Source organism: Apium graveolens, chromosome 11 (genome assembly GCF_009905375.1).
Source record: "Apium graveolens cultivar Ventura chromosome 11, ASM990537v1, whole genome shotgun sequence".
In the NCBI taxonomy this organism is placed as follows: domain Eukaryota; kingdom Viridiplantae; phylum Streptophyta; class Magnoliopsida; order Apiales; family Apiaceae; genus Apium; species Apium graveolens.
Genome location: NC_133657.1, coordinates 57,734,054 through 57,761,885, shown reverse-complemented (window position 1 = coordinate 57,761,885; position 27,832 = coordinate 57,734,054). Strand labels below are relative to the sequence as shown.

The 27,832-nt window shown below is 34.3% G+C and overlaps 1 protein-coding gene, 1 non-coding gene and 1 pseudogene across 2 annotated transcripts; 2 read left to right on the top strand and 1 right to left on the bottom strand.

Moving 5' to 3' along the window:
* The first annotated feature begins 1,362 nt into the window (after nucleotides 1-1,362).
* LOC141699088 (small nucleolar RNA R71) lies at nucleotides 1,363-1,469 on the top strand. Its single transcript, XR_012565575.1, has one exon. It is a non-coding gene; the product is annotated as a small nucleolar RNA R71 (small nucleolar RNA).
* A 4,020-nt stretch (nucleotides 1,470-5,489) lies between these two features.
* On the bottom strand, nucleotides 5,490-6,413 carry LOC141695522 (uncharacterized). Its single transcript, XM_074499761.1, has one exon. It carries the CDS (start codon nucleotides 6,411-6,413, stop codon nucleotides 5,490-5,492), a length of 924 nt encoding a protein of 307 aa, XP_074355862.1.
* A 3,823-nt stretch (nucleotides 6,414-10,236) lies between these two features.
* On the top strand, nucleotides 10,237-27,083 carry LOC141695521 (protein NRT1/ PTR FAMILY 4.5-like; annotated as a pseudogene).
* Nucleotides 27,084-27,832: the final 749 nt, after the last annotated feature.

Sequence of the window (27,832 nt, the reverse complement as noted above, 5' to 3'; positions counted from 1 at the left end):
ACGTTCTCCACAATGCCTCATGGGTATGTAATCGAATGATCAGCCAATTGTAGAGACATATGGGTGGGCTTCAGATCAGGCAAATTCAGCTTTTTGAAGATAGACAACGGCATCAAATTGATGTTTGCTCCCAAATCGCACATGCACTTCTCAAATGACAACTTGCCAATGGTGCAAGGAATGGTGAAGCTTCCTGGATCCTTAAGCTTTGGAGGTAACTTTTGTTGCAACACGGCACTGCACTCATCCGTTAGAGCAACGGTATCAAGATCATCCAGTTTCACCTTCCTTGAAAGAATACCTTTCATGTATTTCACATAACTAGGCATTTGCTCAAAAGCCTCAGCGAAAGGTATGCTGATATAAAGTTTCTTGAACACCTCTAGAAACTTACCAAATTGCTTGTCCAGCTTTTGTTTTTGCAATTGCTTAGGAAAAGGTGGTGGAGGATAGAGCTGTTTCTCCCCTGTATTACCCTCAGGTAGAGTGTGTTCAACAGTAGTCTTCCTTGGTACCGCCTCTTTCTCCTTTTGCATTCCTTCTTCATCTATAACTTCTACATCTTTTACTTTTTCAGCATCAACAACTTTTCCAGACCTTAAGGTGACAGCTTTGACTTGCTCTTTAGCTTCCTTCCTTCCTGGCACTTCAGTATCGCTGGGAAGTGTGCCAGGTTGACGATTGAGCAAGGCATTGACTATTTGTCCAATTTGATTTTCCAAGGTCTTGATAGAAACAACTTGACTTTTACACAACAGCTTTAACTCCTCGAAATCAGCACTAGAAGGTGGAGAAGCACCTCCTTGTTGAGGATATGATTGCCTATGAGCAGATTGCCGAGGTTGCTGGAATCCAGGTGAATTAAACTGTTTATTTGCAGCTTACTGATATTGTTGCTGAACAACATTCTGATTATTGCTCTAGCTGAAATTGGGATGATTTCTGTTGTTAGGATGATAAGTAGCGGGCACAGGCTGCTGTGATCTCTGAAAATTGTTCAAATACTGAACAAATTCATTAACAAGAGAACACTGATCCGTAGCGTGAGAGCCTGCACAAAGCTCACAGACACTAGCTATTTGATTTACGCCATAGTTGGCTAAAGAATCGACCTTCATAGTTAGCGCCTGGAGTTGCTCTGCAATAGCTATAGCTGTATCAACTTCCAGAATACCTGCTACCTTCCCATACATCATCCTTTGAGTTGGGTTTTGATACTCGTTTGCAGCCATAGTTTCAATGAGATTATAGGCCTCAATATAGCTTTTGGCCCACAAGGCGCCTCTAGAAGCTCCATCGAGCATGGGTCGAGATTGGACCCCCAAACCATTGTAGAAACTAGTGACCACCATCCATTCAGGCATACCATGATGTGGACACTTTCTCAACATCTCCTTGTAGCGCTCCCAAGTCTCGCACATAGATTCTCCTGGCTGCTGCACAAATTGAGTAAGAGCACTCCTCATAGCTGTAGTTTTGGCCATTGGAAAGAACTTCACCAGAAACTTTTGCGCAAGATCTTGCCAAGTAGTGATGGACCCAGCTGGTAAAGAATGTAACCAGTCCTTAGCTTTGTCCCTCAGAGAGAATGGGAAAAGCCTCATCTTGATAGCCTCATCAGTAACACCATTATATTTGAAAGTACCACAAATCTCGACAAAATTCCTGATATGCATGTTGGGATCTTCAGTCACAGCCTCTCCGAAAGAAATAGAATTCTGCACCATCTGAATAGTGCCTGACTTGATTTCAAAAGTATTGGCCTCAATAGCCGGATGAATGATGCTTGACTAAATGTCATCAATTTTAGGCTGAGAAAAGTCCATGAGAGCTTGATCAGCTTGAGCTAGACGATCACCCATTGTTTCAGGTTCTTTCTTTTCACTCTCTTTATCCGAATCTTCCAAAACTATCTTCTCCGGAAAGTCAAGAGCTTTATCTGTTTCCTCAGCTTTATCCAGATTTCTCTTGCGAGTGCGAGAACGTGTTTTCATAAACGCTCGCTAGAGTACCTGAAACACAACCGGAAGCAGTAAGTAACAAGTCTTAATCAATTAATCCTAATGACCACTGATGGCAATTACATAAACTAAAAAAGTTAATACCGAGTCCCCGGCAGCGGCGCCAAAAACTTGTTAGGCACAAAGCATGTGCTAAATAAATCACGCACGTATACGCGTTCACAAGTAATATATAATAATTTCTAGTTCGTTCCCATAGAGACTCTGATTAATTATATTTAATTAACACTTACTCACCAATGTATGATTATTCTTCAATGCCAAGACAATAACAATCAAGGTTGGTTACTAATATTAACTACGAGAATTAAACACTTGAATTAACAATATTAAACATACATGAGATCCTAACTTCATTACTTCTTCATTCAATATTTATTGTTATTAACCTTAGCATGTAATGATGATGATATTAATCGAACAACACGAAACCGATAATCGCCAACTTTCGTTGCACGAATACCATTCTACCAAGCATCCACAATTAAGATAGAAGTTGAATATGCATCAATTATGTTGAGACCCCATATGTCTACATAATTTGACAACATAACAATTTAAGCACAAGTTATTCATGATGATTACACAGGGTAAGTAAAACGGTTAGAGTCACCCACTAATCATGCATACAATACATGAACCTATGCTAGCATGGCAAGTTCTAAATCTCAAGATTCACTGTCGCTTCACAAGAGATTAACAGACTATCTTACATGTTCGCGATGCATATAAGACGAATAAGCTCAACCTATACTAGATATCATATAATCACCACATACCAAGGTATTAAACAATTAACTAAAGAAATCCATAGTAAATCCGCTAGGATCCCATGATCACGATTAGCCCATAATAGAACTCATTGTCACCATGGGTTCATATGAAAGCATGATAATAACACAACGATAAAGGGCTAATAAAAATACTTAATAAATAATGAAGTCCATCACAAGAGTATTAAGGTTCAAAGCATAAAGAAAACTAGCATCCACTGTTACAATGAATTAAAAAAATCACAAGATGAATGTATGCTTCCTCTTCTTTGTTGTTGCGTGCTAAAACGGTCTTCTCAATCTTCTTGCCCTTGATCTTGATGAAGAAAATGTCTTTCCATAAGGTTTTTATAAACGTCCAAGAGTACCAGCCCAACAGAAGCCCAATTGTAATTGAATTAATAAAATCCAGATTCTGAAATTCCGCACGCAGGCGGTCGCCTGTTGTCTCCACGCGGCCGCCTGCTAGCACGCGGTCGCCTGCTACCCTTTTGGAAAATACTTTATTTTGTATCTGTTTTTGCTGATTTCTTCGCTCATCTCCCCTGGACTGATTCCAAGCACTTCCTTAAGCTTTATTTGATGAAAACCACCTATCTAAGCAAGTTATACCCTAAAATGCAAAAACACTAGAAAACACGTCAAATACACTAAATACTTGAGTTCAAGACACCAATTCAAGCCGCTATGAAACGCTCTAGGTGGTATAAAATGCCACTTATCAAAAGTATTTGCCACTTCTGGGGCACGTGCCACTTCTGGGGCAACATTCTCTTCTGGAGGAAATCCCACGTCTGGGAGTTTTGTTATAGCCACTTCAGGGGATTGAACCTCTTCAGAAGGTAATACCGCTTCTGGGGTATTTTCTGGAACACTTGCCACTTCAGGGGCAGGTCCAATTAATTTCCGTTTTCGTGATACAACATCTTTTGCACCAACAGGTCTACCACGCTTCTAGCATGGCTTTGAATCACCAATCAATTCTTGAGGAACTGATTTCTTAGTAGGGATTTCAACTCGTGCCAGAGCATTAACAACAGGTATATGTGACCTTATAATATGTCTAGAGTCACTAAAAACATCCGATATTTGATTAGCAATATTTTGCATATGAATAATTCTTTGAACTTCAGATTCACATTGATTAGTACGTGAATCAATAAAATTTAATCCTGATGCATTCTATGATATTTCAGAATTTAATTTATGCAAATCATTATCTCCCCCTAATTTAGGGAACATGGATTCATCAAAATGACAATCAGCATAACGAGCAATAAAAACATCACCAGTTAATGGTTCCAGATACCTTATAATAGATGGAGAATCAAAACCAACATTTATACCAATTCTTCTTTGAGGTCCCATTTTAGTTCTTTATGGTGGTGATATTGGAACACACACAGCACAACCAAATACTTTTAAATGAGATATATTAGGTACTTGACCAAGAACTAATTCTTGAGGGGATTATTTATGGTAAGCAAAAGGCCTTATTCTAATTATATTTACAACATGAAGTATTTCATGACCCCAAATAGATATAGGTAACTTTGCTCTTAGGAGTAAGGGACGTGCAATAAGTTGAAGTCTTTTAATTAAGGATTCTGCTAAACTATTTTGTGTATGTACGTGAGCTACCGGGTGTTCGAATGAGATTCCTACTGACATATAATAATCATTAAAAGTTGCAGAAGTAAATTCAGCAGCATTATCTAGTTGGATTGATTTAATGGGATGGTCAGGAAATTAAGCTCAAAGTTTAATTATTTGGGCAAGTATTTTTGTAAAGGCTGTATTTCAGGTTGTAAGTAGACATACATGAGACCATCGAGTTGATGCATCAATTAAAACCATAAAGTACCTAAATTAGCCAGAAGATGGATGAATAGGACCACAAATGTCACCTTGAATTCTTTATAAGAATTTCGGGGACTCAGTTTGAAGCTTAAATGTGGATGATCGGGCAATCAGTTTTCCTAAAGAACATGCTGAACAATGAAGTTCATCTTGGGATATTATCTTTTGAATTTTAAGAGGATGTCCCACAGAATTTTCAACGATACGACGTATCATAGATACTCCTGGATGACCGAGTTTTTCATTCCAAAGGGAAAGTAGTTTTGGGAATATGACTTTGGGAATGTTGACACTATGAGATTTAATAACTCGTATACTCGTAACATATAATCCTGAAGAAATCGAGTGGAATTTTTCTAAGACCCTTTTATTATCAATGGTGTTTGAGGTGATGAGAAAGTATTCTTTTTCATTCTCATTAGTAGTTTTAACGTGAAACCCATTAAGACAGATATCTTTAAAACTCAGTAGGTTTCTAGTTGACTTGCTAGAGTATAGAGCCTCTTGTATGTGTATGTGTGTCTTATTTGGTAGAAGAAAACTAGATTTCCCAAAACCTTCTATTATATTTGATGTACCCGATACCGTCCAGACATGTGAGTTGGTTTTAGTCAACTGTGAGAAGTATTTCTGACTTTATAAAATAGTGTGTGTGGTTGCTCAGTCAACAATGCATATATCTTCCATCTCTATACATATATAAACGAAAAACATCTTTATTGAAAACACACCGAGTACATAGAACAACACATGAAACAAGTACATAAAATAAGTACATAATGGAAATAAGTAAAACACAAAGGAAATAAGTAAAGCAAGATAATACATATGAAGTCTAGTCGTCTAAACCATAATAAAGATTAGCACTAATTTCTATTTCATTTGAGGCCTTATTGATTGGTTCATTAACTAGATTATAATTAGCAAAGTTGGTTTCTACTCTCTTTCCATTATTCGTTTTGGATGACTCGTAGAGGTCGACAAGATGTTTGGGTGTGCGACAAGTACGTTGCCAGTGCTCCTCAGATACGCACCTATGACAGATGCCTCGGTTCTCTCCTTCTTGGGGTACCTTTCTTTTATTTGGCACTTCACGTTGCCATTTCTGGTGGACAGAGTTGTAACCATCACGTTGCCATTTCAGGTGGCTAGAATGATATTGATTGCGAAACCGACCATGTAAATTTCCACGTCCACGGTTTCGTCCATAACCCTGTTCTCCTCTATGCCCTTTCCCACATTCATTCTTCAGGAATGAAGTGTTATGTACTTCAGGTAACTGGGCAGAGCCTGTGGGGCGTATTCGATGATTTTTCAGTAGCAACTCATTATTCTTTTCAGCCACAAGAAGGAGAGATATCAGCTCGCCATATTTATGAAAATTCCGCTCCCTACATTGCTGAGCCAGGATCATAGTGTTGGGGTGAAAGGTTGAGAGGGTCTTTTCAATCATTTCAAAATCAGCAATATTTTCACCACATAAAATTAATTTTGAGCTTATCTTGAAAAGAGCAGAATTATATTCAGCTACAAATTTGAAATCCTGTAACCTCAAATTAATCCAGTCATATCGGGCAGATGGCAAGTGAACAAGTTTATGGTGATCAAATCTATCCTTGAGATTATTCCAAAGGGTGAGTGGATTTTTGATAGTGAGGTATTCAGATTTTAGATCTTCGTCGATGTGATGCCTAAGAAAGATAATTGCTTTTTGTATTTTGTTCAACAATTGGGATTTTTTCTGGGTCAATAGTATCATTTAGGCAATTATCACTAAGGTGTAATTCCGCATCAAGGACCCATGACAAATAATTATTTCCCGAAACATCCAAGGCAACACACTCTAATTTTGCAAGATTCGCCATTCTGAATAGATTTTAAATAAGATATAATATGTCACATAATATTTAAACAGGCAAGTTGAAATAATAACTTTATACAAGAGTTACGATGACAAAGCCGGCCAAAAAACTTTTGATTATTACTTGACGACAATGCCATCTTTATAGTAGTATTACTTGACGGCAGAGCCATCTTTATAGTATTATTTGACGGCATAACCATCTTTATAGATTTCAATCAGTAACATAAATAAATATGTAACAATAATTAGAATAAAATGAGTAAAAGAAATCGTACCTCTTTTATGAAATAGTTATAGTTGATAGAGACTCGTGGGCAGAATAAGTCGTACCTCTTTCGAGAATCAAGCTTCAATTGGCAGAGACTCGTGCTGATAACGTGTTATAAACCTTGACTTAAAATATTAGTTATGTTTAATATAGAGGAACTATAGGAGAATAGATGATATAAAGAGAAAGTTGTATATCATTTCATTAGCTAAATGTTTACAAGTCTTACTAAGTAAGCTATTCAAATCTTCTTCATTAAGTATTACAAAACTTCGTTGGTAAGTTTTGTAAATCATCCTCGATAAACTTTACAAGTCTTCCTAATTAAGTTTCTTTCTTAAAAAGCTGTGCAAGTCTTCCTCAGCAAGATTTGAGAGACTTCCTCGATACGTTTTGACAATCACTTTATATTTTTATTCAAATATTTTAACAAAATTATATATATACATACCTTTACAAGAAAATGTTATGCGCGCATTATTCCAAAAACAAATATCCAATATGGGGAGAACTTACTTTCATCTAGTTCCGTAGAGAACTATTATATATATTTATTTTAAACTATAATAACTGAATAGAGGTATAATTTGTAGTCGCTTAATTCCTGTTTTTGATTATCTCTTAATCACGACTTTCAAATCTTCTCAATTAAATTATTTGAACTATTAAATTAAAATACTTAAAACACGTATGACCAAAATTTTCAAATTCCATTCTCACCAATGACATAATAAATTAAGCATATAGTATTATTTTATCAAAATTTTCAAGTTTGATTCCTGCCAACAACATATTAAATTAAATATCTAGTATTCTCTTACCAAAAGTTTCAGGTCCGATTCTCGGCAACAACATATTTAATTAAGCATATAGTATTATTTTACTAAAATTTTCAAGTTCGAGTCTCGCCAACGACATAATAAATTAAGCATACAGTATTATCTTACAAAATTTTCAGGTTCGATTCTCGCCCAAAACATATTTAACAAAAAATTAGAGTATTATTTTTTTGAAGGTAAAAATAAAACTAACTGCGTAATTTTTATACTATTTAATCTTATCATAAATTAAACTCACTGAGTAGAAGTTTATACTAATGTCAGTTTTATACCCGTGCGATCTACGGTATGGTTATCATTTCTTAATATGATTTTTTTAACTTTATTTTTATTCAACTAAATTTTAATATGATAATTTGATTCCTAAATAAATTTTATATTTTTCATAAATAATGTATTTTTCAAAGAATTATACTTTTTACACTTATATATTTAGTTATTATTATATCTTTATATTTGACCTTGATAAATTTTGATATAATTTATGTGTTAAAATTTATTTTATTTTCGTTCTCTGAATTTTTTTACATTATAAATTTGTAAAGAAACTATTTTAATCATATCACATTAATATATTTACATCGTTATTTTTCTATAATATATATATTTTTTTTCTTAATGTTGTGGAGTTTGAAAATTGGAAAGTTGTTTGGAGTTTGCATTTTGCCGTGTTTGTAACAATATTTTATTATTTTTCTGTTCTAGTAAAATTTTTGAAAAATATACTTTACATTTTATTGGAATATTGAAGTTTGATATTTAGAACATCTCCAACAGTTTTTTAGTTCGTTTACTAAATTTAGTATAAAATATTGAATCATAATAATTTAAGACATCAATATCTATTCTCATCTCCAACAACATTCCCTATATTCATTCCTTATATAAATTTTTATCATTAAAATTAGATGACTATTTCAAAAAGTGAGAAAAGAGAAAGGGCTTTTTTCTAATCTATATTATAAAATAAGAGTTAAAAGACGAGGGAGATTAGCTAAAAATAAGGAATGTGAACAGGATCTTAGTGGATCTAAGTGATTTAAGGAATCATTAGGATATTGTTGGAGTGGTTTTTTTCTCCATCTTCTTTATATTATAATTTAATAGGGGTGTTCATCAAACCGCCCTCCCTGCATCGCCCTGCACCGCTCTACGTGGTTTAAACTTTTCGTGGTGCGGTCGTGGTTTGCTTTTTTGTCAAACCGCACGGTGCAGTGCGGTTTGCGATTTGGGACTTTGCTCTCGTGGTTCAAACTGCACCGCACCGCATATTATTATTATTATAATTATTATAATAATAATTATTATATAATATATATTATTGTACCTTTTATAATAAAAAAATATAAAATATTATTGTCCCTTATAATATAAATAAATATATATAATAAGCATTTATGTAGAAATGTTGTAGCTTATAGTGGATGGTTGGATGCTATCGTTTATTGTTTTTTTATCAGTGACTAAGATAATTTGAAATTGAGAAAATGAATTTTTTCGTCACTCAACTTAACTTGTCTTTAGAAATTTACCATTCAACTATAATTTTTTTCTTTTACTCACTAATGTTAGCTTCATATTTTTTTTAGTCACTAACGTTAGGTTTGAATTTGATTATTAGCATTATGTCAATTTTTTATAGCATTATTAAAATATAGCGGTAGTCTGTAATATTTAATGATTTGATATATGTTCCCCAAGACATTTACCTTGATCTATGTAACTTTTTAATATTTTTAGTACTTTATGATCAGTTTGCTAATTTGATTGTATTGATTTTTTATTTTCATATTTCCCAAATCTCTTACTTCAATTAAAGAAATCTCTTAAAATTTTTAATAGTATCTTCTACCTTGTATATGTAGTAGTTAAATATTTCTCTTAATCTTAAAAGGCTAAAATAGTTGTTGACTTGTTGCCCCTATTATGATTATATTAGCATTTGACGGATTGGGATGTCTCTTCCTAATAATTTTGGTTTTGAGCTTAGTACCCCACCTAAAAAAATAACAGACGTATATGATCCGATTTTATGCGTCTCTTTACAACGTATATACATGTATACTGACCGGATGTTTAAAATAATATGCGTCCTTCCTACAACAGACGTATATAATTCAGACATTATAAGATTTCTTCATATGCATATGAAAAACTCAGACGCATATAAGTTTTTTATAAGATGCATATGACATTTTTTGTACTAGTTGCCACTATGTTTTAATAATGCTACAAAAAGTTGACAAAATACTAATAATTAAATCCAAACCTAACGTTAAGGACTAGAAAAAATCCGAACTTAGCATTAATGAGTAAAACAAAAAAAAATTATAGTTGAGTGATAAATTTCTAAACGCACAGTAAGTTGGGTGACGAAAAAAATCGATTTTTCCTTTGAAATTTTATCTGATGTATGCTAAAAAAAATTGTAGTGCATTGTCTAGATTTACTAAAATTGTATTTTCAAGTAATACTATCAACTTGAAACTTATTTATTAATTCATTTATTGATGTATTGAAAATTATAAACCGCCTGCACTAAAATTTATTATTTTGTTAAAGAGTTTAAACCGCTCAAACCGCTTAAACCGCACCGCACCATATTTCCGTGATGTGGTTTGCGCGGTTTAAGTTTTACGCGGTGCAGTTACAGTTTGAGAATTTGAACAAACCGCACCCACAGTTTGGTTTGCGGTTTTGGTCGAAACCGCCCCATACCGCACAACGAACACCCCTATAATATAAGATTTCAAATAGCTTAGCTATTGAAGTTGCTCTTAGGAAGTTATAATATTTATTTAAAGCAAGAATTTCTTAATGATGCTTCAAAACCATTTTTGAATCTTTTTTTATTAAATATTTCATACAAAATTATTATGAATTCTCCTACATAAATACGAGAACACAAATGAAAATACAGACATTTGTCATGAAGAATTTTTTTTTTGGAATTACTTTAGTCCTACGTCACATTGCTCTTTCTTAATCTCTTAACTATGTACCCCGGGTCGACCCGAAATACTCGTAAAAGCCCTTTATTAACTTAACCCCTTGTTTGTTGTTGAATCATTCCAGTAAATATCAAAAAAAAATATACATAAGTCTGGTAATAATAATGAGTTCACTCGCACTGAGAATCGCAAAACATTTCACTTCTCCTGTTTTCACACGCCACTCTCCATTTCATGGTACTCTATACTTCTTGCTATTACCCTGCCTCTCTATCTGTGTATTGTTCCTTTTACATGTTTGTTGTTTATTAACTTGTTATCTTATATATGTTTCTTTGAGGACTTTTATCAAACAGACAGTAGTAAACACAATATTATATACATTATTGTTTTGTTTTCGGTGATTTATAGTTGCGGGTTGTGTGCGAAAAGGAAGCAATGCTGTGTATTCAACAGGCAGTGATAATGACAATGATGCTGATAAAGTTGATGACTTCATTCCCCAAAAGCAAGAGTTGTATTTACAGGGCGTTGAACCCCAAAAAGGCTGGGATTTTCGGGGTGTGCATAAGGTAAAATTACAGTTTTTTTTAAAATCATTCTCTATGTTTTTGTATTGTTATTTTCGAACCTGACATGAAATGTTTATTTTCAACTTTTGAGTCAGTCGGTTATACTTGATCAAGGCATGCTAAGTGTAAAATTTTATTCAAGCTTGGGTAAACCTTAAAAAATATGTTCCAAGTCATTTGCAAGTACGACTGCTTAAATTGTACTCTTGTTTGACAACTACTAGGTATGAAAGAGCGTGTTAGTGTAATTATCTGGGTGCATGTAATTTGATATTTTCCATCTAGTTGGTCGACTTTTTTGTAATGTTTTCCACTTAGTAAGTCAATTTATGCTTTTAGTTGACTTTATTGTAATATTTTCCACTTAGCAAGTCAATTTATGCTGAGACTATTAACAATACCTTGAGAGTGATTTGTATTTCATGTTAAAATAAATCTATACAAGAGAACTAATCACTTAAGGTTAGGTATTTTTAAGTTGATGGCATCCGGGAATGTGATCGGGGTATGTTGGATTCAAGAATTGCTGTGCACAATGAAGATCTTGGCGCTTATGCAATCCAAAAACTTATCAAAAAGTATGTAACATTAATTTCTTTCCATTTAGCTTATTTTGTTCCTTTGCCTTACTAATGTCGGATTGTTCCTTCAGCTCTTCAGTTTATGTTGAGGGTGATATCGAAACTAGAGTCTACAACGATAGTATTAATGGTACTGTTAAAAACATACCAGAGATTTGTGTGCGCCGCGATGGTATGTAAACTTCACTTAGTTAACATCTTATAGTCTCCCAAATTATTTTTTCTATTTCATTTAATTCATTCTGTGATTCTTTGTATCAAAGTCTTTCTTATTGCTATGTGGGAGATATGTTTTTAATGTAATTTTTGCCTCAATTAGAAAAGGCCCAGTGGCCCACTATCTTCTCTTAGCCTTCCCGGTAATGTCAATTATCTTAGTTAGACAAGAATTCCATAGGAATTTATATAAGGATGATATGGTTCCTTTGTTCTAATGTATAAGCCAGTTTTGCTGGAAAATTGTATATTGGTAGTAGCTTAGTCATCTAATAGCTCTCTTCATATACAACAACTAAAGCATAGATGACTGGTTGCGAACTCACAAGCCCTCTTCATATACAGCAATTAAAGCATAGATGACTGGTTGCGAACTCACAACTGTGATTGTAAACATGTTGATATTGCTAGACATTTTATATTTCTTCTATCAATTAACCTACCATTACTTTTCACAGTTTTTTCCTTATATTTAATTAAATATCTCCCATTTCATTCTATGTGATTGTTCTCATTCCATTTTGGATGTTAACATGATAATTTATCAGTAAAATGGAGATTCATAATGAGGTAAAATAAAAGAATGAAATCAGATAGAAAAATTATAGAAAAATTAGGATACAAAGAATTAGGGGAATATTTATAGGGAGGTCTTGCTCAAATGAGAACCCCCATTAGTTTGAGATATGAGATCTTATCTCTAACACACATTTTTTATATCTAAACTAAATCCTCACCACACACTTAATATTTTAATTTTTTCTCTCTTATCCATCCCCTTTCTCTATACCCACAATCACCGCCACAACCCTCCCAACCTTTAACTGCCACCTCCGGCGACCGCCTCCGGTAGCCTTACATAATCACCAACAATTTACGAAAATCACCACCACTAAATCATCACAAACCACCACATCAGCACCGGCTCCGCCAGCATGCCGTCTACCACTACCATCCACCACCTACAGATCACCTGAATCGCACAGAAATCACCAGCTTTGAGCAAAAATCCCCACAATCAAATAAAAATCGTAACAACCGTCATTAATCATCAACCAAGCCGATGTAATTACCATTACACACCACTGTCGCCATCTGCACACTGCCACCATATACATAATCACTAGGTGAAAGTAAGAAAAAAAAATCAACAAAATTCGCCATAAACTGACGCATAATCGCCAGATTTCAACTCCCTTGGTGGAGATTAATCTCATATCTCACATTAATAGAGGAGATTAATCTCATATCTCATACGAATGGGGGGTTCTCATTTGAGCAACTCCCTTTATAGAGAATATAATAGAATAGAGGAGAGAGAGTAGTCATGCATAGCAGAAACTTAAAAGGGAAATGACTATTCAAATTGGTCCTTAACTACCGTCTAACATTCCAATTATATAGTCAAGCTACCTATGCACTGTATGCATCATGATTATCCTAAGCCTCGTGAGAATTCTCAGACCTCAAGCCTTGCATATTGTTCAGCTAAACAAGTTTAACTCTTCAACTATCATATTGGTGTAGAATAGGTACATATATAATTGCAAATTGACTTCTTGCTAGATACAACAGAGAATTCCCTAACCAAATTGAAATTGAAGAAAGTTTAGGTTTCTGGTTTAGGGAAGTTATCTGGAAATCATTGTGAATTCTGAAAGTGAGACAAGTTTATTTTTTGGTGAACATCATCTCAGTGCGATTTTTTTCCCTTTGTAGGTAGGATTTGCCTTATAAAATCAGGTGAAAGTGTCAGCAATATATCTTCGGATGAACTACTTAAGCTCTTTAATTAGTGTACTGGATTGTATTTTCATTCTTGTAGTTATGATCAAGTAAACTCAATGTTGTACCAATACTTTTGTATGTTTTTGACAGGAGAGGGATTGCTCTAATGTAAAGTTGAGCTGTTCTGAACCCAGAAAGGCTTTGCAGCTGGAGAACAAGGTGTCTGGATATCGAGTAAGGCTATATATTCATCCAATTAGATTTTTTATGTATCCGGAAAGATTTTGTATTGGCTCGTGGTTAGTTTTTAGTTTTAATTCAGATGCTCCCAACATCATTCAATGTGTTTCTGGCTCGTATTTACTTTTAAATAATTGATGTAACCCGGATACTCGTAGTTAAGTGATTATGTCTAGTGTAATTCATTTTATACTGAAGAAAATGCTCTTTGATAAAGAAAATTTAGTTGCTTAGTAATCCTGGGAAGACTTCTTATTTCTACTTTCAATCTATATTAATGCAAGGGAATTATGAAGTGTGAATATTTTACCTAAAGTGAAAAAGGTCACAGATTGCCAAATTGGTACCCCAGTCTAAAACTTGATCTTATGTACAATTTCAACTCTTGGGCCATGTTTGTTTCAAGGGATTATAATCTCGGGATAATAATTCGAGAATAACTAATCCCATCAAAATTAGTCCAATGGATAAAATAATCATATCCTATGTTTGTTTGGAAGGATTAAGTGTAGGATTTGGCTATAACCCTTTAAATTTATTTTGAGGGATAGTATTTGGGATTGAAAATAGTTTAAATTATCTTATCTCATGTTTATTTCACATGAAATAATAATGAGGGGATTACAATTCTTTAAAAAAATGACTTGTAAGATAGTATAAAACAATATCTCCTCTCATCAAGTATTAGAGGGGATTATAATCCTATCCTACTTAATATCATGAAACAAATATGACCTTAATGTTCACATAGCCCCTTGGGGATCTCTCCTAAAGATACTGGGAAGACATGTACGAGTCAATAATGTGTCATATAAATATACTAGCCATAGCCAGTTAATTTTATTCAGCTTCAATTTCCTTTTAATGCTTTTTACTTGGAAAAATAAAAATATTAATAGAGGTACACTCTAATATATGTTTGTGTTTATAAAGCAGTGCATACATGTAGTTAAATTTTCTTATAACTTACCAAATTCTTAAATGTTGGTATGCGTGTTCCTCGAAAGGAAATCACATCATAACACAATTGTTTTGGATTTGTTATGCACCATGGTATTAAGATGGTAAAAGTTTTTTGGATTTGGCTCTGCAGTTGCCAGTTAGGCCCTTTTCTGACTAAACTAGTCACACACCTCCATTCATTTCATATAAAGATTTTATAAGTTTTGAAGTGCAAAAAGATCGCCAGGCCTTGGTATGTTAAGAAAATTTTACAATGTTCACATTTCCTGTATATTGTATATATTGTAAGAAGCAAATATATAACAAACATATAAAGGTTTTTTCTTCCGAAAAACTTGATATGTTCACGTAATAACATGTTAAAATAGTGCAATGAAACATTGAGAGCTAATATATTACGTGTTGTCTATCATTTTATCTACAAAGCCTATTGCCCGATAGAAGTAGGTATGTGATCTGTCCATGTCAATAAATTGGAGCTCAGATGTGTTGGGTTTTGATCCAAGATAATTGTTGGGCTTGGGGATACAAGATATAATTGAATTAAATAATAATTATATGGGTATACAATTATTATCATAATGGGATTGAGTCATAATTGTATGAATAAACAATTATTATTATAATCAGATCAGATATTTCTTATTGTCTAAGTTTGTGATGACTATGTATACATAGTTATGTTTTTATTTTGATGTATGCTTAAAAAATATAATCGTCTTAGGTATCGTGTGAAAGATACTTGAGCATTGATTGGCTCAAGTATTAGTTTGGAACACCATTGAGGTGTTATGTATTATTGTATTATTAATAAATGTTTGAAATAATAATACAAGTTTGGACGTGGACGTATTGATATAATTGAATCTCGAAAATATGTGTGTGTTTTCTTCTAACAAGTGGTATTAAGAAACAAGGTTGAAGGTTCGTGATGAATTGAGATGGAGGAAAATTTGAGGTTTAATTTGTACAGTGGAGTACATTAATGGATTTGTTGACAAAGTTACGTATGGTATGACGGTTGACTTGCACCATGGATCAATTCGTTCGAATTCGAGGTGGAAGATGAACGAGATCATTGCAATAGTTGCAATGATTTTTGATGGTTAATCAACCAGGTGAAGAATTTAGATAATGCTCGTAATGTTCTTCAAAAGAGGCTGAAGGATTGTGAAAGTAAGAATCGGGTGACTCAATGATGAAAGGAGGCACTCGTGGTTAATGCACATAATTTTAGGGATAGATATGCCGTTATGATGAAGAAAAATAGTTTGAAGGTCACTATAAGGGTTTCAGTGATTTTTAAAAGTTGGAAAAACGAGTTGAATGAATTCTTGTTCGAGGGGGAGGCATCGGCGAATGAATGTTGATGTTTTGATGATTACCGTTCAATCTGATATGAAGTATTGGGTTAACGTGGATGATTGTTGGGTTTCAACCCTAGATGTTTGGTTGAACTTGGTGATACAATACATAATTGGATTGGATAATAATTGTATGTGTACACAATTATTATCATAATGAAATTGAGTAATAATTGTATGAGTAAAAAAATATTATTATAATCATATTATGTATGTTTTGTTGGCTAAGTTTGTGATGACTATATATATATACATAGTCATATTATTATTTTGATGTATGCTTAAATGATTTAGTCGTCTTAGGTATCGTGTATAAGATGTTTGGGTATTGGTTGACTCAAGTATTAGTTTGGAACACCATTAAGGTGTAATGTGTTGATTACCAACGATATGTTATGTATTGATATATTATTGATAATTTATTTGAATTAATAAACAAGTTTGAACATGGGTTTTCCACGTGATATATGTTATGTATGTCCTCCGTATTGATATAATTGAATTTTGAAAATGTGTATTTTCTCCTAACATGATGGTGCTTATGCTATGCATACAATCAATAGATTACCACTGCTCCGGTGGTCAATATTGGAAAACTTAATCTTGTCTAAGCCGAAGTTAGTAACATAAATGGATATGTTAAGCCAAATCCTCTATCAATCCGACTGGAGAATGTGAATAGGTTTAGAATTTTGAGAATTTACTTTTACTTTTTCATTGCTATTTCCACTGTGGCATTGTCATTGCATTAGTTGTTGCTTGTTCGATCTTTTGGGACTTATAGATTGATAGAACTACATAGGGTCTGAGACTCACTTCCTTGAAAAGAGGTAGACGTGTTATGTAGGCTGTGACCGTTCAATAAATGTAGCGGAAGCTCGACTCAAATAAGGTAAACGGTGAAATAATTTCAGAAAGAAAGCAACTCATCCCTCACAACCTTCACCAGTCTTTGGCCTAAACCTCGAAATATGCTCAATTACAGCTGCTGAATTATGGTTCGAAGAAGCCTAAGAACTTCCAGAAAGGGAAATAATAGGTGTTTTTTATCCTTACACTATTTTCTAAAGGAGACCAGTAAATCATCAACTACATCGAAGACTTCCCTTTACTTCATAGGACCTAAGCGATGTGGAAATATGAACACACCTCTAACAAAAGAGAGGACCACCCTTAACTTCAAAAAAATATAAAGCCTACGGATTAAAGACACTTTCGGGAATGGGAAGGCAATTCTACATATTGTCTAAAATGATAGAGAAACTTTAAAAGAAAAAAGAGAAAGAATCGGGAGTTGGCGCCTACATAACTGCTTGCTTGCTTACCAAGCCATCCTGGAAAGCTCCTCCAGTTCGCTTATTATTCTTGACTTGACTTATTATTATAAAAATTATTCACTATCCAAATGAAAGACGATCGATTATCTACCCAAGAAGATAGAGAGTCCCACATACGATAAAAGGTCACAAATAAAGTTGAACCAAGTAACATTACAAAGGCATAATGATAGTAGGGTCGGGATATCCCCACCAGCAAAACAGTTAGAATATATATCCTTATATTTTATTATTATAAAAAAAATTAAAATTTTCCTGCATCTTCTTGGGAACTAAATTAGCATGTCTTCTCTATTTATATGATTGTGCCACTTATGGAATGGGGTTGGGAGAAAGTATAATGATTAGGAAAAATAACAAATATATAAGTGGAATCAGTTATATATGTTTTGTTCCCCATGCATGGCCCCTGCTTGAAGTATCATATGATAACAGAAATAGCAGGTTGTCAAAGGGTGGGGACTAGAGATGGCCAGTAGTGTGGTTCGGGCGGTCCAGACTGGGTTTATTACGGGTTGAACACGTGAACGAGTACTGAACCGACACTGAAGTTGAACGAATCGGGCCGGGCCGGTCTCGAACCGAAGGACACGGACTCATAATCGGCACTGGGCTCGCGAGCTGTGCGGGCTGAGCCGTGCAGGTTCGCGGGTTGGATATCTTTTGAACTTGTGGCCGTGTTTGGTCCATGTAGCCTACTACAAATCACATATGCACCAGTTTTTTTTTGCATCACATATCCTATTTGTGATCATTAGGAAGGACTGGGCTCAGATTAGTACCACAGGCTTAAGCAATTTTTCAATTATCTCTTGAGCTTGTCTCAATCTCAAATCAATGACGTTGCCAGATAAGTCAGCCTCAATCAAAATATGGAGCTGTTCATTTAGGTGCTCATACCCAAGTCGTCCTCTTAGCTTCTCTTCCTTCAATATGAAATCGTAAAAAAGTAAGGCACACAAACTCAACAGGACACACAAGGAAACGTCCAATATTATCTTAAGAAAAGCCCGGCTAAATTCATAAAGCAACAGATCACCATACTTACATGTTTGCAGGTTTTCGTTGTGAAAATCAGATGGCGCGTGCACAACACTCGCGGGCCTGTGCGGGCTGTGCGAGTTGCGCAGTTAGTGCAACTCACGCGGGTCGTGTACATGCCGGTCTCGTGCGGGCCGGTCCGGTCCCCGGTTTTCAAATATTGGATTCATAACCGGCTTGTATATTTCAACGAATTATTCGGCTTTGAACCGGGCCGGTTCAGGCCAAATAATTACGGGTTTCCGTACGAGTGGGTCCCAAGCGGGCGGTTTGAAACCGCATATTTGGCCAACTCTAGTGGAGACGCAGGGGCGGACGTAGGATGACTTAACGAGGGGGTCAAAATAAATAATTTCTTGTTAGTTAAGATCAATTTTAATCAAGAAATAAGTAAAAAATAGTAGAAGATGCCAATATAGTACTGCAACACATAAAACAAGGCTGTCAATTAACTGAAGTATGATACTTCATATACATGCATAAATGTATACTAGAAATGGGGGGTCAAGGCCACCCTTGGTCATAGCCTGGGTCCACCCCTGGTGGAGACCAGTGAAGAAGTGCTCTCCCTACTTTCATAGAGCACTAAACATTTTAGTTATTTTAATTTTCCCATGTAATAACTATATTACGTGTATGTTATAATTTGGTACCGAATATAATTTTTTTATTTTTTTCATGTAACAACTATATTACGTGTATGTTATAATTTGGTATGAAATATAATTTGGTACCATATTAAATGTCTTACAATGGTGGTAGAGGATTTGTAGACACTTGTAATATTCAAGGAGACTCTAAGTTGGAACTTTATAGGGTATTTATTTTGGCATTTTCTGAAAGCATACAAGATTCACCATATTTATTTATGCATTCTCCAAAGAGTATAAAATATATTTAGATTACTTGAATAGTTGAGCTGGGTGATGAAGTAGCAATCAGTTTCCAGATAAATGGAGGTAGCTTTATACAATGATTACTGTATTTATTTTATTAATCATTTTACTACTCTTTATTTTCATGTAAGTTTGGTCGCTCATATTGATGATGACAACATCATAATGCAGTAAACAAACATCACCCGAGGACCTATTTACTTTACAGGTCTATCCTCCCTGAGTAGTAGGCTCCACATCCATTTTAGCACTCCTTTAAAGTACAGTTTTGTAAATAGTTTTTATTTTTTTTAATATAAATTTGTTAGAAAAATATAAAAATAAATTAATAAAAAATATTTTTTCTTCACCTTGAAATGCGTATTAAGCATTGAAAAAAAACCTTATAATAAAAGAGTGGGAGTATATTTTTAGAATTGGCTGTGAGTGTGTATAATTAGGGTCCTTACTCTTTTGACTCTTCTTGTGTCTACTAACCTCTCGCCTAAAGTTATGGTGTTTGCTGTATATATAATTTCTCATTTTCATAATTTTCATATCCGCTTCCGAAGATTGTCTTAGATGTGGCAGCTTGGATGTACCATATCCCCTTAGCAGTTGCGGAGGCACTACCAGATCATAGTAGGTCTGGGCCCCCCTGGATTTCAGCCATATGTAATTTTAAATATTTTTTTACTTAAGGTCCAATTTCAATTTTGCAGACTTGTTCCCTCTCTCTTGCTTGAAGTTAAAACTTGACTTAAATAAAATTTATGTAGTAAGACTAGTTATTCTTCATTCATCAAAATAACATTGTTGGTCTCCTTTCCGAGAACTCAAATTAATCTGCCATCTTCCTTCTTAAATCTGCATCTAAATTTATAAATTTGAGTAGTTATTTTGATCTAAGCATACAATTTGAAAATAAATGATCTTAATGTCAGCTTGATATAGTATTCCTTAATGTTTTATTCGTGTATTTTATAATTTTCTTAATGGAAAAATAATATATAGTGTAATTTGGCCCACCCCGGAGTGTAACTCTGGCTCCGCCACTGCCCCTTAGCATCGGTGGTAACTGTGGAAACCTAACATACAAGATTCACTGTAACAACGGCAATTTAGAGTTCTTATCAGCTCAAGCTGCTCATTACAAAATCATAAACATAAACCCCAGTTTGTATAAGCTCATAATTAAGCCACCCTCAGTCCAAAAGCCCATGTGTCAGTCTTCTGATCTCTCTCTAGGGGGCTTTCTGGCTCGATGACAAGTCTCCATTTAAAATTTCAACACACAACACAATCATGTTATTTAACTGCTCAGATACTATACCGTTGTCTCCTTTGAATTGCTCTCCAAACAGCTTATGTAGGTTGTTCGAAGAGAAGACCGTGGAGGGGAGTGGATGCAGAAACACACTTTGTTGTAGTTTTTCGAAAGGTGCGTCCATTACTTCACATGGAATTCGAATTAGAGTTGGAGGTTGTACTGCTTATACTTCTGTGGTAGAACTAAAACCGGATATCCCTGCTGATTTATGGAACTATGACATTGAGTTGCAATGGGCACCCCGCCCCTACTTTAAAGTCTTATCTCTGCAGCTTCTTGATGAGGCCTTGGATTATATTCACAAAACCAAAATAAAATGAAAAAATAATATAAGATCAGGAATAAAATGAGACCAAAAATGATTTTCTTACAACAACATTATTTGCTTTTTCAATGTATAATAGAAAACGATTTAATTCTGAATTTAACTGAAAGAATGATTAATAATATCAAGATATATTATTACTTGCTTGGACCGAGAAATCAAAGATGTTAGATATATTTGTGATGTCATGGATAATATGATTTGTGTTTAAGTTTTCAGATCTTACTTAACAGGACAAATCAGTACTTAACTGAAAATCAGTACTTATACTGAAGTCAGGACTTAAGATATCAGAACTTATGTTATCAGAACTTAAGTTATCAGAAGATATTTATCAGGAGATAATATCAGGACTTAAGGAGATTTTCAGATAAGGCAGGCGGCTGATTGAAAGGAAAGAAGATCAAGACAAACGCAAGAAGAAATATGCATGAAGAAGGAATTCTATGAAGAATAGAATAAATGGAAGAAAAGATAACTAGTTGATATATTTTAGGAAGCAGAATTATATTCCATATCAATTAGAACATTATCTTGTAACTGTGTAGTATATAAACACATGCATAGGGTTTACACTATATGTGTTATCTTAATCGAAGTTATTATTCTTTGTAACCCTAGCAGCTCTCGTGATAATTTGTTCATCGCTGAGAGAGGACAATTCCATATTGTAACAGAGTTTATTGTGTTGAATAAAATATATTTTTTGTTACTTGAGTTCTTATATTCGATTTGATTGTAGTAAAACACTGTATTCAACCTCCTTCTACAGTGTGTGTGACCTAACAAAAGAGATACTACAATATCGTCTATTCAAAGGAAAGAAATAAAAATGGATATTAATGGTGATTCAAAAAAATTGACTCCTATACAATTGAATAAAAATGGGATATTATTTATCGATCACATTCGTTTGTCTGTAAAAAGCGATGGATACTTTATTATATATCAAACCGTAGGTATATCGTTGGTTCATAAAAGTAAGTATGTCAAAACTCCTCAAAGATATTAAGAACAAAGATATATCAATAAAAATTAAATTGGATGAATCTAGCATTCGAAAGAGAGACAAAAAATATCATGATTTTATTATTCCTGAAAAGATATGGGATGTTTTGGAAACAAGGTGTCAGGGAACTGATTCGATCAAAAAGAACAGGTTGACTATACTCACTCAAGAGTATGAGCACTCAAAGCCTGATGAGTCATTAACTGATTTATATGACAGATTTGTCAAACTCTTGAATGGTTTGTCACTAGTTGACAAAGAGTATGATATTGAAGATTTAAATCTTAAATTCCTGTTAGCTCTTCCTGAAAGATGGGATTTGAAGGCCACAATAATAAGAGACAACTATGCCCTTGAGGAAACAACTCTTGATGAAATTTATGGGATGCTCAAGACTCATGAACTTGAGATGGAACAAAGAAGCAAGAGGAATGGAAGAAAGTCAAGGACAGTTGCTTTTGTGGCTGAGGAGGAAATTCCCAAAGAAGCTGCCTCAAAGAAAGGCAAGGGGAAGGCTCTCATCACAAAGTCTGATACTGAGTCATCAAGTTCTGATAGAGATGATGACTCAGAAACTGAAAGTATATCTGAAATAGACCCTGATGAAGAGATGATGAAGCTTTGTGCTCTTATGGTGAAAGGAATCACAAAGATTGCATACAGGAAATTCAGGAGAGGAAAAAAGTTTTCCAGGAAAGGTGCAAGTTCTGATAAGAAAGGTTTCAGAAAATCTGAAGGCAAAGGAGGAAAGTCTGATATAGGAGATTACTCAAATGTTAAATGCTACAACTGTGGTGAGAAAGGCCACATATCTCCTGATTGCAGAAAAGGGAAGAGTGATAAAGGAAAGGCTCTTGTCACAAAGAAGAAAAGCTGGTCAGATGCTTCAGATTCTGAGGATGAGGAAAACTATGCCTTGATGGCAAATGCTGATAGCAGTTCTGATACTGCTGACTTAAAGGTACCTCAAACACTACTAAAAAATCAGCATTAGACATCGCACATTAGACATCAGTCAGAAAAGTCACTGATGTTAAAAGCCTTTTTTACATCACATAAAAAAGTGATGTCTTTTTGGTATGTTTACATCAGCTTTTGAGTAAAGTGATGTCTAAGTTGTTCTTTTAAAAACTACGTCACATCAGTTAACATATAAACCGATGTCTAATTTTTTTAACATCGGTTGACATAATAACCGATGTCTAAGCTCAATTTTAAAAAATTAGAGCCCGCTGCTTCTCCCTTTTGCTCCCCGCCCTTAGCCAAATTTTTTCCCCCTTAGTATATTTCCCCATCCCGCCTATTCACTCATTCACTTTAATAACATTATAACATAAAATTAAAAATAAATCAAAATCAAAACAAAAACAAAAAATTACAATCTCCACAATAACAAAAACAAAAACTCATTCAGTCATTCCCCCTTTCTCTCTCGACTGCTAAACCTAGAACTCTCAAATATATGCTTACTGTCTTTCCCCCCTTTCCGATTAGACCTTGAATCTCCAATTAAACCTCTCAAATTCTTCAACTCATCTCTTAATTTCTTACTGTCTTTCTTTCAAATGTTTTTTTTCTCATCTGTTTCAATTTTTGTGACAGATTCGAAGATTAAGGAGTTAAGTGTGTTCATTGAAGTTTAAGGTGAGGAGTAGAGTTTCTTGGAGCTAAATCTTGTAGCTAAGGGTTTATTAAAGCTTAAATCTTGGAGCTAATTAAGTTGGATTTTGGTCTTGGAGTTTGTTGCTGTGTTTTTTGGGATTTTGAAGCTTGCTTTGTTAGGTATATTCTTCTTTACATATCTATTTATATATGTTTGGGCTGCATTTTGTGTAGTTGTATGTATGCATGTGAAATTGAAATGTGTAGTTGTTGCATGTGTAGTTGTATGTGTAGTTAAAATACGGATTTACATGTAATAACAAGTGCTTGTATATATCTGTGTTTGTGTTGTTTGTAAATATATTTGTGTTTAGTCTATTTACTAATTCATATTATAATCTTAAAATCATGTATTCAGATATTCTTAGTTTTCCTAGGCAGAATAATTCAGTTTGTGTCAGTGTCGAAAAGATGCTACATGTCCATTAAGAGTTCAAATGTAGTATATTGCATTTTGGGCAGTAGGTTTCTTTTGGTTACAAATTTACTTAGAGTAATCTCCAGTTTCTGGTTGTGATATATCATATATGAAATTATATTTAAATATGCAGCATTGTCTTTGATTTTTAACATAACTCTGATTACAACTTTGCAGATTACAGATGTTGAAAATTTGATAGTAGCACTAATATCAAAAGCATCAACTAGGCAAAGAGTTGGAAGGGCAGGAAGAGTACGTCCTGGAAAATGTTATAGGTGCTGAACTGAGAAGTTCTCATTTTATTGACAATAGTTTCTTTTTAGAAGTTGTGCCTATTATTATTATCTATTCTAAATATCAAGAAGATTTTAATGGTTTAGGTGTGATACTGTGTCCAAATTCTGCCTACTGTGTGCACAGTTTGAAGTGAATTAGATCTTGAAAAACAGGGCGTGATATGAGTTGATAATTTTCATAGATTGATGGGTGAATATCTTCCATAACATCTCTTCTGGTTTGAATTAGGGGTTACCTGTGTAGGCCGAGTCTTGAATAATTTCTCCCTTTATATCATCCAACTAGACTTAATGAATAAAATACTAGTCGGTAGGTGTTTATTATATGTAATTTCAGCTTTGATTGATCATTCTAGGTTTTAACAGCTCGATAACTCATGATTTTGATATTACGCTTTCATATGTATATGCATGTCTTTATCTTTCTACTTTTTGAGCTTATCTCTGGCACTGGATATCTCTGTTGTTTTTTATTGCAATTATGTCCAAGTTCCACCTCTTTGGTGTTTTTGTTATTGAAAATGGATGGTTGAATTTAATTATAATTCATCTTCGACATTCTTCTCAAATATCACTGCATGAGTTCTTGTTCGTAAATTTATTAAGTTTTTGTTTTGATTTTGCTGGAGAGCAAGACTTTGTTGAATAATATTAATTTGAGCTATACGATATTAGGCTCTACACATAGGAGTATTACATCAATGAATTATCTACAGAGGGGATTCCAGAGATTCAGAGAACAAGTCTTGTTTCCTCTGTAATGTATGATGATGCCTAACTTACTTCACCAGCTGGTTTCCAAATAGCTGAAATTCCATTAGTATGTTGCAGTATATCTTTCTTTTAAAAAATTGAATAATTTTATCTTTCTTCCTGAGCACACACACAAGAGATGCCTGGTATAATTTCTGCACTTCTCTCTGTTATCCAAGTGCAAAACCACCTACCTAGCCATATAGTAAACATAATTTATACTGATTTCATGATTTTTAGTACTCAGAATATTTAACTTTATGTAGGAACCAATGTTCTCAAAAATGATCTTAGCTTCAGATGAACTTGGATGTTCCGAGGAGATCTTAACAATTGATGTTGTCCTTTCCATACAGGTAGACTCTCCCCTATATCATAATCTTTTTGGAATTCTTCATATTTGATCTAGCTGTTTGCATAACATAGAAATATGAACATCTTGAGTTGAATGATACAATAATTGTATGATAAGTTACATTCTAAGAGTTCTCTAATCAATTGTATACATATAGTCTACACTGGATCTTCAGAATTCTGCAAATATTTGAGATGCTTAAGATATTACTAATAAATCAATGTGAGGCTGCAGATAGTAGCCAAGCTGCGATTCTATACACTGGCCTATATTTAGTCGCATTTGGGGCTGGTGGACTAAAAGCGGTGCTTCCTTCCTTGGGAGCAGACCAGTTTGATGAGTCAGACCCTGAAGAGTCTAATACCCTTTCTAGTTTCTTTAACTGGTTCCTATTTTTTGTTGTTACTGGGGCTATCTTTGGTGTCACTTTCTTGGTCTGGATTAGTGAAAATGAAGGCTGGAACTGGGGATTTGGGGTGTCTACTTTTGCAGTAGCAATCACAATCTTGTTCCTGTGCATGGGAAGATCACTCTACAGGAACAATGTCCCAAAAGGAAGCCCACTCAGTCGAATAATGCAGGTGTGCACCATTTTGTACAATTACACAGGATGTATGCATGGTCATTGTAATTGCAGATAGATATACTTTGATGTCCATTATTTTGATGGGGCTAATTCATGACTTCAAATGCTTTTTTCTAAAACTAGGTATTTGTGGCTGCAATTAGAAACCGTAATCTTTCACTGCCAGAAAACGCAGTAGGATTCCACGAGGTTCATGATAAACAATCTGAGACTCTTCACAGAACAAATCAATTCAGGTGCCTACTCTTATTCATCTTAGCTAGCTAGTGGAGATTCTTAGTGTTCGGAAAATTTAATCTCTCTATATTGCAGGTTCTTGGATCACGCAGCAGTTATTGTGACTACAGATTCATCTACTGTTAATAATCCGGGACCCTGGAAAATGTGTACTGTGACACAAGTCGAGGAAACAAAAATTTTAATTCGGATGCTCTCGATAATTTTAAGCACTATCTTCATGAATACATGTTTGGCTCAACTCCAAACTTTCAGCATTCAATAGAGTAATACGATGGACAGAAATCTTCTTGGTTTTCAAGTCCCTGGATCTTCGATCCCTGGAATTCCACTAGTGTTTATGTTTATATTGATCCCAATATATGATCGTGTATGTGTTCCAATTCTCCAAAAGTTCACAGGGATTCCCACTGGAGTCACACACCTCCAAAGAATAGGAGTTGGACTCGTTCTCTCAGCCATTTCTATGGCTGTGGCAGGAATAGTAGAGATACACCGCAAATCTGTTGCTGTCGAGTACAACATGGTTGATTCTGCAGAGCCTTTGCCTATGACTGTGTTCTGGTTAGGTTTCCAATATGCAATATTTGGAATGGCTGATATGTTTACATTATGAATAGTCTAGTAAAGCTCATGTTTTTTTTAAAAAAACTTCTATTGCAGTCTATCTGGGTATCGTCCAGGGGATCACAGAAAGAGCTAGATGAAGCAAAGATGAGATTTGCTGCTGCCGAGGTTTCATCTCAACTCATGTTTAATTTATATAGTGCTTCAGCTGGTTTAGCAGCTGTTAAATTTTAGAAGAGCTTCAGCTGGTTTAGCAGATGTATTTCTGTTTGGGATGAACTATGTAAATGATCGATGGTGGATGTCTAGTACTTGCTTTTGCAGTTATGTAGTTTGTTTGGATTATGAATTTTGGTTGGTGGTGGATATATGTACGTAATTGGTATAATCTATGGTAAATCAATGAATGTATGTTTGTTTTTGCGTTTGTTTTGGTTTGGTTAGTTTTGGAATGGTAAAATGGCAGTTGGTATGTTTTTGGATGACTCTTGTTTGGGTTTTGGGCATTTGATTGAAACAGGGGATTCATGAATAAAAAAAAATAAATAAACATCACTTCATGAACAAAATAACTGATGTAAAATGTAGTCAAATAAGATATTTCATACAATAAACTGATGTCATAAGCAGGCACATATATCAGCTCACAAGAAATGACTGATGTAAAACAATATAATAGATATCACATTTTGAAAGAACTGATGTTAAACACACACAAAGACATCGGTTTCATTAAAAAAAAGAAAGGTACGACATCGCTTCTCATAAAAGACTGATGTAATATGTTAAGTTACACAT

Bases quoted from the DNA above. Each gene is read 5' to 3' on its own strand.
- LOC141695522 (XM_074499761.1), bottom strand. From the start codon at position 6,413: ATGATACTATTGACCCAGAAAAAATCCCAATTGTTGAACAAAATACAA.